Consider the following 12614-nt stretch of genomic DNA (forward strand, 5'->3'; position numbering starts at 1 on the left):
CGCCAGACAGCAGCGTGCCCTGTTGCTGCTGGTGCTGTTGCCGGTCGCTGTCGTTCCAGAAGTTTTCCACTTCTTTTTCCATTTCCACCTCCACCTCCAACGTTCCTTCTCTATTGCTGGGCAAAAGTTCATTACTTTCTGCCACACATCGATGGCTTTTGCCAGAAGTCACGCGGTCCAGACCCGCGGGGTCTTTCGGGGTCCGGGAGTCGAAGCAGTAGCCTATGACGTGCGCTCTGTGTGTGCTTGGATGGGTAGCGAGAGAGAGAGAGAGCGTAGCTTTTGCCCTTGAATCCACTCCAGCAAACTGCTGCCTGGCATCGATACTCACTGTATCTCACCCAACGTGGCCATCGTCGGTGGCGTCGCAGGCGTCGTTGGCGTCGCTGGCGTTGAGTTTGTGATTTTCTCCTGCCCCAGCATAGACAGAGTGCAACAAAGCGTTCTACCTCTCCCTTAGATGATACACATCCTACTCCTCCACCTCCTCCAGCAGCAGCAGCAGCAGCGAGCAGCGGCCACCAGAGCAAAGCACTGGAGTGCAATTGCAACCCCCTCCCCCCTCGCCCCCCCCCTCCGTGCCGTCCGTCGTCCTGCTTTGCGCTATGTTTGGTAATGGTTGAATCGTGTTTAGTGTGTTCGTTCGCTGCTGCTGCTGCTGCTGCCGTGTTGTTGTGTTTCGAAAAACGGTGCGGAACCAGGTGCCACGAGAAGCGAACCTTCGGTGGTTCGGTCGCCAAGATAAAGCATAAAGTCGGTTGCCTATATTTAGCCATCCTCGGGGCGAACTGTTGCTGGTTTCGCTTCGGTAGCCATGGAGCAGCGTAGAGGGAACGGGAGCAACATAGAAACCGAAAAAAAGTCATCCAATTTATGCTGTGCTCGTGGTTTGACCCACGGATCGCGGTTCGTTTGCTTGCAAGGAGCGCGTCTAAATGAGCGAGAGAATGTGGCATTAAATTGAATCTAGGGCCGTTCGTTATTTTTATTACTTTTAATTATTATCCAACCATGTTCTAGGTGCATCTGTCGGTGAGCCAATGCGAGAATAAAATGAAGCAGAGAGGTAGGAAGTTTTAATTATTTTTTTCTTTTCCAAATTATTTAAAGCCTTCTGCGTCGCTTAGCAGTTAATGTTGGGTTGAGTAGAAATTAATCCATTATTGTTAAAGTTGGAGCTGCTTTCGGGCTCGATACCTCGCTAAGTATTGAGCCTAAAAAAAGATTGATACTCGTTGTAAAGTGTGAAGTATTCACACTAAAAAAGACTTTGCTGCTAGTTGATTGTTGCATTCGGCTCTGAGTTACAGTGTTTTGAAACGGATGTCAAAAACGAAAAATAGCAATGCATTTCACATTTTAGCTTTGATGAAAAGAGAAATGCAAACCAGCCAACCACTGATGTTGTGCATGATGTTAATGGTAACGATATTGTAACAGGCATGAAAGCATGTCCATCGTCGAAATCGGAAATAAAATCACAGAAGTACCAAAAATGTAACGGGTATGTTCGTAGCATCGAGCGGGAGATATGGATCGTCGATAAAACTTTTTTAAACTAATAGCTAAAATTTGAATTAAACAAGACACATGAAGTTTGGTACCAGCACCAAATCGGCACCAATCGAATTACCATTTGCAAAATCTTCTCCGGAACGGAATAAACAACAGAAGTCACGGAGTAACCATCCGCATCAGGACAACGCAATGCAACATGTGTGTTAAATGGTTTTTCAGAAACATCGTTAGTATGTTTTATATCCAACATGTAGTTCGCATTACTAAATGTAAGAAAACCTAGTTTCTTACTCCATTATCGAAACTCCATTAGAGAAGCTTGTGAAAATCTATAAATTGAGTTTTTCGCCTACAATTGGTTTTGGTCTCGCCTACAATTGGTCAAATTGGTTTTTTGAACGAAAGATGAGTTATGAAGTAACCCTTAAAAAAGTTGCAACTTATCGATTTATATTTGAGGTAAATTGTATCAATGGAAGTGTTTTAAATCAGCATCTGAGTTTAAACCATCATTGGAAGCGTTTAATGTGCTTTGAGCTTCAGCCAAAAATAGTGGATTCATTTCCTCCCAAGCCAATAATTCTTTGAGGTTGAGCTGCTTACTCTCCAGTATTGATCAATTTGTAGCAAAGAACCTGACCCTAAACCATGCAAACAAAGACAGATTTTAAAGTTTCTTTGTTTGCGCCAATATTTAACGATGGATGTAGTGGTCTGAGCGGCCATAAGTCTCGAAGTAACCCTAACTTCTCATCTCTTTCCGGCAGCCACAACCAATGCAAAAGGGTCGATACTACCACGGCAGAAAAGCTACTAGGCTGTCTTTAATAAGGGGAAAATGATTTGAGAAGGGATACGTACCAGAATCACTTCCATCGATGCATTGACTTTGCGGCTATACAGCTGCTCCAGTAGCGTGCTGGCTGGGTGCATCGAGCTTCGGCCTCGCGCATTGGCCTACAACGCGCCAAAGAAACTCGAACCAGCAAGGGGAGGCCACAACGGCAACTGCGGCAGTCACAGCCTCCGCAAGCACAACAACAACAACGACAAAGGTCTCGCTTGGAAACCGTGTGGACCAAGGTACGAGGCTCGAAACATAAACATCAGGCGAAACGAGTTTTCCAATCGAGGGCGCTAAATATAGCAACACAGAAAGGTAACGACGAAGTTGCGCGTGCACACCCGGGCTCCTCGGGAGCTTGCAAGCATTCCCGTACGCCGCCTGCGTCGTCCTGGGGCCGGGTGTTCCCTGCAACGTGGTCGGCAGACCATCCGCACCGTTCAAAGGTCGCCCAATTGCGCAATCCGCGAACGAGGGAATCGCATAGAACACATGGGGCTCAGTGGCCACTACCAGGGCGCACTACTAGTCGCCAATATCGCGCCGTTGTCTCATAATCCGAGATCGGGAACGAGCTGTTGGATGGCTGCTGAATCGTGAGGAGACTCATTTGCAGCTTTTCTAATTATTACACCATTGCGCACGGCCCAGCCACTCCTTTGCGTAATGGGTAAGCGGGTGTTTGCGATGCAGCAGTAGCCAGTTGGTAACTGAATGGTCGTTACTTCTTTTGGCTATTTGTTTGTTGTGCTCAAGCGTTTCTATGTATAGGATTATAATTGAAATGGATCAAAACGTAAGTTGATTTTTGTCTAGTCTGCTCTCAAAATCTGATATAACAACAGTTCAATGTCTGAACTTTAAGAAATGAAGCCTTCCAGATCAGCATCTCATCAGCTACGCCGTCAAGGAAACTTTCTTGGAGGTATCCAAAAACTCCCATTTCGAATACAGGCCGCGTTGTCTCGGCTCGAACACTGTTACAAAAATTAACTTATCGCTCCTCGACGTGGTAGTGCTGTTTCCGTATTGTTTCGTCGATTTAGTTGCTTTTATATTTGACAACAGTTAATGATAGTCTGGTTTAGATCCTTTATTGTAGTATAGTTACATTTCAAAGCCCCTTCAACTCTATCAATCTTTAGGAAACAACTTAGACTCCAAGTATACGCGATTCTTCGATTCAGTTATTTACTTTTTTATTTATTGGTTTAAATGTCCTTGTTGAGTGTGAAAATATGCTTTATGCAGCTCCTTATGTACATTCAAGATAAACGATTAGTAGGTTTTTTTGTTTGTAAAATGTTACTATAACATCACTCGTTCGAACTATCTTTGTTCATTGAGTGACACCAACAAATAAAACACATTATCGTGATGTGCTGTACTGCATGCAAATCCTTCGCTTTTCCTACGCGCAATGGGCGAGTATTGAGATATATTTGGGACCGATAATTTTAAAACAGTTCTTCATATTGTATGTACATTAAGGAAACTACCCGATTAACATTCATGTCCAATTGATTAAGGCTCTTGTTATCCTGATGGTAAAGAGAAGATAATGTATTAGGGTTTACCTAAAGAACCATTTTAATCTTTCGAGTTCAGATCTGAATTATTGGTTAATGATCACAACAGGTTGTTGATGAGGGCTGATTAAACTGATGTCATCAAATAATTGTTTACCTATTATTTAATTCATATATTGTAAAAAATAATTGGAAATGGATTTGTTGACATTAAAACCAATTAAAGACCTCATATCAATAGGTTAGAGAACAATAAAAATGTTAACTAACTTAAAATGCGCAGGTATATGTTTAATTAAAAGGACAATAAAGCTGTGTAATGTGCTGCGTTTCTTAATCCTCGAACAAAGCATAGGAACTCAACAGCAACACATGATCCAATTCGTTCTACTGGGATTAATAACATCACAGTTAAAGTGTTTCAAAGAGGGGTTTATTTGACTGCGTCATTCTTATGCTATTGCTACCCGATTTTAAGAACATTTTAGCTTATCACGATTATGCTACAGCTCTCGGTCAGCATCCATGCCAATTCGCTACATCCATAAATTACTTTCACCACCCCTTAAATTACTCCATCCCGATCCAATCAAACCAAAAGTTCTGCTTTTTTGTCCGTTTTATTTAATCGTTCAGGAAGTTTATAATCAATTTTCCTTCGATACAAATAGCTAGCTGAACGATTCAATGCACCCGTGGTGTCCACTGTTCGTGGCGTGGTACACGTGGTACGTGTTGCGTCCCTTTTGTTTCAGATTGAAACCGAGAGTGGTCGCAGTGTACAAGGTGAGGCGCCTCGGTCGGATCGTATCGCGAGCCAAGTTCCACACATCGAATGACTTGCACGTCCAAGTGTCCAATTACTCTGGTGCTTTTGGGGTGGCTTCCGTTCAAAAAACATTCTAATTGCATCGCGCTAGACCCAGCACGACGACGACGACGACGACAACAGTGACGATGACGACGACCCCACGCAGCTCAGGCGTTGAGGTGCGATCGATCGTAAAAGGAAGCGTCGTTACGCCGAGACGCTGCGATTCATTAAATGTTGTTTTGACGCATGCGGACTTGCCTCCTTGCCTTCGTTTGTTCGCCATTTCCACCTTCTACGGACCTCTCCGGAGACCGACTTAATCGAGAAGCGTGAGAAAAAGTGAAACCAACTTCTTCTTCTACTCCTTCCCACCAACTTCTGCTTCGTTTTGTTCTACTGCTGCTGGGAAACGGTGTGAATGTACGGCTACGATCGGGTTCGAGCCCCCTCCCTTTGATGGATTTCTCGATGATAAGTCAGCAATATTTGCGTTTTCCAGAGAAGCCGAAGGCATTCAGCAAAAGTGGAAACCTATAACTACTTCCGCTCTCGAGTTCTAACGTCTTCCATAACTCTTGAGCTTGAGCGCTTCTCTGCGGTGGCCGGAGGTGATGAGTCAGTAAAAAGCGAAACTCTATCAGCTCTCTCACCTCCCACTAGGCAAGTGAGGCTACGTGTGTGATGCTACCATTATAATCCAATCTTATCCAAACGATTATTCAAATTTCGTTTTCATTTACGCCCGGGGAGGGGGCCAGCGGATGAATTGCTCATCCTGTTCCCGCCGGAGGTCGCAGGGTAATTGCAGATCCTTCAACAACCTGACCTACGTCTGCTCGGCATCGAGTTGTACAACTTAATCCCATAGAACCCGCACACGGATAGCTCCATCCATCTTACTCAGGAATCCGGTTGGCTCTTTTGTGATAAAAAAAATTGCTATATCCCCATTCTTACGGGCGCTGTTGGGTGCTCCACCAGCAACAGCATGGCCTGAAAAGGGCCTGACTTCAAGCGGCTCAACTTAATCCGCCACCCTGGTGCATCACCTGAATCCCCCCCGAGGTTGGAGTTGGCGACAAATCTGGAAAAACGATGGAAGTGTCGGTGGGTCGTTCGACCGGGGGATAGTCACGCTTTCGATGCCCACCATGACGACCTGCCCGCACCTCACGGCCACACCGGAAGCCCTTAATTATTGCATGCCTTCTTTGGGGCCGCCTTTAGTGGGCTTTGGATGTCACCGTCGGCACCATCTTCTCGTGGCAAAACCACGATGTACGATGGCCGATGTCATCCGAACGACGGTGATGCGACGGAGGCGACGGCAGCGGTGGCGATGGCGATAAACCCCGGGAAGTTTCAAGGATTCACAGCTTCTCGTGCTGTTGCGCCGTCCGGTGACAGTCTCCGGTGTAGCTGGCAATGTGGCCGCCGTCGTGCTGTTGCTGCTGTAGTCCAGTCCGAAGCGTTTGGGGAGCTGAATTCGAAATGGTGCCGTCGTTCTATGCACTTTTGGTTCGTTGCGCTTCCGTTGAAGGTCACAAAAGTGGATTCCACCTTGGTGTATGGAATCTGGTGCGGACATTTTACATTTTTTTTTAAATGCATTTTCGGTGCCACCAAAGTTGACTAACTTCAAGCGCTAGTTCCGTGGCTTCGTTGAAAGTTCGTCGAATAGAACGTCCGACCGAGGGTCGCCAGCACAGAGCATGAAATGGTGTGCCGGGAGTAGCCGGAGTAGTCTAACGAATGGTGCGAACTGGCTGCTGAAAACCGGATGAACGTTGCGGAGTTGGTCTACACGTGAGGCTCATAGTTGGTCACGATACGATACGATGCTGCAAGCTGAACAATGATTATTGCGAATGCCCTAACATCCCCACAAGCGGAGCGCATTGGTTGAAAATGGGAGTTTTGTCGAAAGTTTTCTCGATTATAGAACAGTTTGTTTGTGCTTGTCGGGCAGTTGAGAATTATGTTTGCAGAGCGCTTTATTTGGCGGAACTGATCTTGCTGTTAGTGAGTGATGGATTTTGAAGCTAAATATATACATAAATCTGGGAACTTTGAGTTCATTGGTTTAGTTTTTTTTTCATTCATGACCATGTGTATTCGCCTTCTTTACGACATATTTATGGAATATTGCTTCTCATCGGGTATTAGTTTTTAAGGAAGCCAATGTCAAAGGTAAGGACTAGTAAAATCCTTCGGTTGGCAATCGAATACTGTGGTGTACATTCCGATATAGAAACTATTTTCATTCTAAAAATTCTAAAGAAGACAGTTATTTTTTCGTTCGGAAAGTGCAACGTATATCTGATCTACACGACGAATGTATGCAGTCACCTCTCGTCCAATATTTATAATCTATATTGGTGTCATTCTCTATTTCTTTCCTCTAATTGTGCAACATTAGTTCGCCAAAGTAATTGGCATACTGGTTTTTAAATGTATCTTACACTATCGCAGAGGTATTAATTTTACGTCAGTATCAAGATAAAGATCTCCTGTGCCTTCAACTTTATGTTCCCTTCGATTTCAAATTCTGAATCCTGATTATGAAACATAGTTGACTTCGCTGGATTTTGTTAAGGTCTGAACATTGACAGTTTGTAGTAAGTAACATGGAACGGAGTAACTAGGAATAGCGTTGTTCTCAGCTTATCAGTCAGCAATAACGATTTCATGGTTATTAACTTTCAAACAGTGCGGGTCAGTGGAGGTCACAATGATAAGTGATATCATGTACAGCAGTGTGAGTAATGCGGTTTCATGGCCACAGCGATTACTGTGGTCAGATCTGATCTACTAAACGTTCGTTCGCAGTTTATCAAAAGGATTAACCGCATCTTGCGACGCATGACTGTTGTTATAGAGAAGCAATCATTCAATGCCAACTTGACGAGTTCACTATGCCTTATGATCTCTTGTGGTTTCATGTGGAGTTACTAATGACAATGATGGTGTTAGTATTAAGTGCACAGATGGTTCTGTAAAATGCAGATGTGAAGATCTTTACTCAAGAAATGGTACGCATGTTTGTTTGTTTACTTACTTATTTGTTTTAAGCATACCTACAAGCAAACTCATAACAGTGAATGTAGATTAGTCCAGCTTCAATTATTCATCGCTTAATGCAGAGCAATAGAGCTAGACGAAGCATGTTTATCGTTTATCAACCAAGTATAGTGTAGCAGAATTACAATCTGCTCACAAAGAAGCAACTTAATGCAACCGCTTATCAAGCGAGCACACCGCAAACAGATTAAGCATAACTGTTACCGTGGTGTGTTTACCATATTGACCATAAAATTTGTTCTTGAAAGAATCTCCACATAAACGGTCAGTAACTATGGTCATCAATTTAGTATAAAATCGGGTTTAAAAAAGCAATGGATCACAGTTCAGATTCGATCTGCAATCGCCTCGGTGTTACGAAAAGACCTTCATTTAAAAAAATGAAGTTGTCTATAAGTTTAATCGTTTTTTCTGCTGCATTGTATGCAGGGGCTACTAACAAATGCCCAGATAACGCCGACACCATCGCAGAAACCCCGGTTGGAGAAGGAATCCTTGGACATGTGCTGGAGATGCTGCTAGCCAGGTTTGACTTCATGGACCGTAAGCTGTTAGCACTGCAAGTTGACCTCCACGAGCTCCATGATGAGGTGGAACGGAACAGTGGCCACAACGAAAACACGCTGGCCGATTTACTCTGGGCCATTCGTCGTCTAGAGCAGGACGTCGGAAGGAACTTCAGTGTGCTCCAGGATCGTTCGTTGGTCATTCTTGACCAACAAACAGCGTGTGCGAACCATGATCGGCTGCGAGAGAAGCTGTTGGGCTGCAACCCGAAGCGGAACCAAACATCATACAAACCTCTGGAACAGATCTTGTTTTCCTTCGAATCCCATAACCCGGATTGTATCACGACTTCATCGACAGCATTCCAACTGGATAGCACCACATCAGCAACTATAACAGAACCAACAACTCCTGCAACGGCACCAATAACTGTTACAGAACCAAAAACTTCTACGACACCACCAACGACTACCACCACAACAACAACAACTATTACTTCTACTACTACAGTTTCGCCTTCCTATGAATCTTGCAAAAACGTTCTAACTAATGTGTCTGGTGTGTATATCATCCGTGTTAGCAACAGTAGTGACCCGTTTAAAGCATATTGTGAACAGGAAAAGTTTGGCGGTGGTTGGATCGTAGTACAACATCGATTCAATGGTTCGATTGATTTTTATCGGAATTGGGATGAATACCGCGATGGATTTGGAAACCTGGACAGTGAGTTTTGGCTTGGGTTGGAAAAGATGCATCAGATCACACGCTTGCGCGCTTATGAATTGATAGTGGCGTTAAAAGACTTCAGCGGCAACTACGCGTATGCACGTTATAATGCGTTCGAAATAGGTAGCGAGGATGAGCAATATAGACTCAAAACTCTGGGATCATATAGTGGAACCGCCGGAGACTCAATGACGGCGACCAACAAGCGAATGAAGTTCTCAACCAAAGATCGAGAAAATGATGTAACTGTTAGTGGTTGCGCTCGAAGCTTTCAAGGAGGATGGTGGTACAACGGTTGTACATATGCGAATTTGAACGGGCTGTACATGAATGTGGTTAATTACAGGTCAATGCATTGGTATTCTTTTAAAAATGATTATCACGGCTTGAGCTTCTCCAGGATGATGATTCGCGAAATATAATAGCGGTCGATCAAACGAAAATTAGCAATAAACATGGAAATGATTAATTAAACACAATTACATGAATCAGCAATAAAAATCAATAAGAGCAAATTAAAGAAACATTCCTTAAAAAAAGCTTCTTATTGACTTTTCCTGATCACCTGCTCACAAAAACTCCGAAAGGCAACCGCCGATTTACATGAAATTATAATTCTTTTAGATATTTCTTTAATTTGACTAATACTGTCCTAGCTCATGGTAATATAGAATGAAATGTTTGTAGATTAACATATTTAGACTATGTTTTAAGTGCACCCTAACATAGGCCCCCATTTGCGATCTAAAATTTGGTGCGTCGATACGCTATCGTTTCACAAGAAGTGGACTTTTTTTCATTTTGGCTTTGCGAACGCATTTTTCTTGTCGATCGATAAAGCATCAAAGGCATTGCGAACGCAAAATTTTCCGCGTTATCGATGGATTAATTATTGACTGCTCCGGACCAGCTGATGGCATCGATGAATGAACTCTTCATTCTCAAAGCTAATCGATGCTAAGGAGGTGGTAGTTTTTAAGCATTTTAAAATTAATTAGCATGTACGAAAATTTTCTTAAATGTTTTATTTGATATTCCGTGTGTTGTTCGTTTTTTAAATATCTATTATTAGCAAAAAAAATTTTTTCCTATAATTTAGCAGTGAAATGCTCTTAAAAAACTAGAATTGTATCAAGTCCAAGTTGTTAGTAGCTTTTGGTTTCATGCCAAAACTGTGTAGTTAGACTAAAGAAGCTTACCACACGGGCGTTCAGATCGTTATATACCAAAATGATAATAGTGAAATAACCATTTGGCAGTATATAAAATTTGTAATAGAGGAATAATCATCTAGTCCAGGGCCGCAAACTTGCGGCCCTCAATACTATTTTGTGTGGCTCGTTGCCACGTCAGCAAAGTATAACTTTACTTATTTTATATAATTTTATATAAATTTTTTTTTTTGTAGTGGTGTGGCCCGCTAAGTGGGTGTTACATTACACTGTGACCCACTGAGTAGCTGTTTTATTCCACAGTGGCCCGAATGCTAATATTTGTTTGAGTCCTCTGTCCTAGAGCATGCCCTTTGCCATGCATGCTTTGTACAAATGTCCCAAATTGTGGTAAAGTAATCATTCAAAGGCAATTCCACGAGTTCGCTCAGCGCAGAACTCAGCAGCAGAAGTACAGGCTTCTCGCAATCAAGCACCGTAGTTCAATCGCTTATCGTTACACACCGCAAATAGATTAACCATAACTGTTACGCTGATCTGACAAATGACGGTGGATACCACATTCACCATGAAATTCGTTCTCAAAATTTCTCACAGCCAACTGTGGTAGTGAGGTTTGGACATCGATTTAGTACAAAATGTCCTTCCAAAACGGCATGAACGACAGTTCCGGCTCGATCTGAAATTCACACGGTGTTACGAAGAGTGCTCAACATGAAGCTGACTGTTTGTTTCATTGTTGTCTGTGCTGCATTGTATACTGGTGCAGCCAAAAAAATCTAAAAAACACTAAACTTATTACTAAACCATCATTCGGAACTATTTCATCTAGAGCTTTACGAGCTCCGTGAAAACGTCGGTTAAAACATAAGTATTCTACAAGATCAATCATTACTAATTTTGGAGCAACAGGCAGTACTGCTCAAGCACAATCAGTTACAAGACCAATTTTTAGCAATTGGTCTTGCCTTCATCATGCAAGGATGTATCATCGAATGTGTTGGGTGTTTACCTGATCCAAGTTACATACCGCACCATTTAAAATTTACTGTGAGCAAGAAAAGTTTGGAGAGGGTTGGCTGGTGGAGCAACATCGCTTCGACGGTTCGGTTAACTTCAATCGGAATTGGAACGAATATCGTCATGGTTTTGGAGACCTGGGCAAGGAGTTCTGGCTCGGGTAGGAAAAAATACACCATATTACGACTGCCCGTGTACATGAAATAATATTCGAGATGAAGGATTTTGAAGGCCACTACTAAAAATTAATCAAGAATATTTTTCATCATAGTTGCATATATGAAACAGTTAACCAATAAATAAAACCGAAATTGCAGAAAAATACGTTTACGTGCATTTTTTGTATACTTTTCTTTTAATCATATGTTAAAACTTTCCTTTTAGCTCGACTTTCTGTCTTTTTAGCTCGACTCTCAGAACTTTGACGGACGTATCACTGAATCGAAATTCTGCTGCAGAGAACCTTATTTGATACTTTCTGGTGTAATAACGTGTTGTACTTCAACATTCCCTGAACTGGTTTAGAACGCGTCGTTATTATTACACCCCGTGAACTTAATTTAATACATAATAATTTTTTTAGATATTTACAAATTTAGTTACCAACCAACGCACCCTAACATGATTTAAGAGGTCTTTTGAACTCTCAACTTGCGACTTTCGCAGATTACTACTCAACTACTAAATCATTTTCAGACGAAAATAACACCTATGCGCTTGGTTGCTCTTATCAGACAAACTCCTTAAATTCATTTATTTTCTACACTGATACTTTTACCTTTATTTGTACTCATACTTTTGCACATGTTTGTATGAAAAAAAAAGTTTGATTAAAGAGAGATTGACATAGAAGCGAACTAGTTCTAATATTATTTTCGTTTTCTTTTGCTGAGATATTTAAAGGGATAGTTAAGAGATAAAACTTTAAGAACCCAAACAATTGTAACTCGACAGACGCACACAGACTCAAAATCCGTCATCCGATTGTTATGTCAGCAAAACATTAAAAACATTTAGGATAATTAGACGACATTGCAAATCGCTCCATCATCACGCCTTCCGATCCTTTAATCTTTCGAAGCGGCCCAATTATTGTTACAAAGATCATTAAATACTTCATTTGCAATTAAGAAAGAGCAATAGTGAGAGATAGACAGGGAAAGCACAGGGATTGCATGACGAAGCCATAATCCAAAGTTTCGCTGAAACTGCTGGAACGAAGAAACAACAAAGAAGGAAAGAAAGAAACTCTGACCGTTCTGACTGAGTGGCAAAATGCATAAAACAAGGACATGATTTACGGAGCTGCTACTCTAGACGAAATGAAGTATAATTAGTCTTTGCTACGTTTCGTTTCGTGTTTGTCTTCACTTTCCAACCACTTGACACGCCCTAGGTCATCC

The 12614-nt window shown here is 42.3% G+C and overlaps 1 protein-coding gene across 1 annotated transcript; it reads left to right on the plus strand.

The window, feature by feature from the left end:
• The first annotated feature begins 8322 nt into the window (after positions 1-8322).
• On the plus strand, positions 8323-9441 carry LOC125959387 (angiopoietin-related protein 1-like). The gene has a single exon (XM_049692208.1). It carries the CDS (start codon positions 8323-8325, stop codon positions 9439-9441), a length of 1119 nt encoding a protein of 372 aa, XP_049548165.1.
• The last annotated feature ends 3173 nt before the right edge of the window (positions 9442-12614 follow it).

The sequence above is a fragment of the Anopheles darlingi genome, chromosome 2, assembly GCF_943734745.1.
Source record: "Anopheles darlingi chromosome 2, idAnoDarlMG_H_01, whole genome shotgun sequence".
Taxonomy (NCBI): domain Eukaryota; kingdom Metazoa; phylum Arthropoda; class Insecta; order Diptera; family Culicidae; genus Anopheles; species Anopheles darlingi.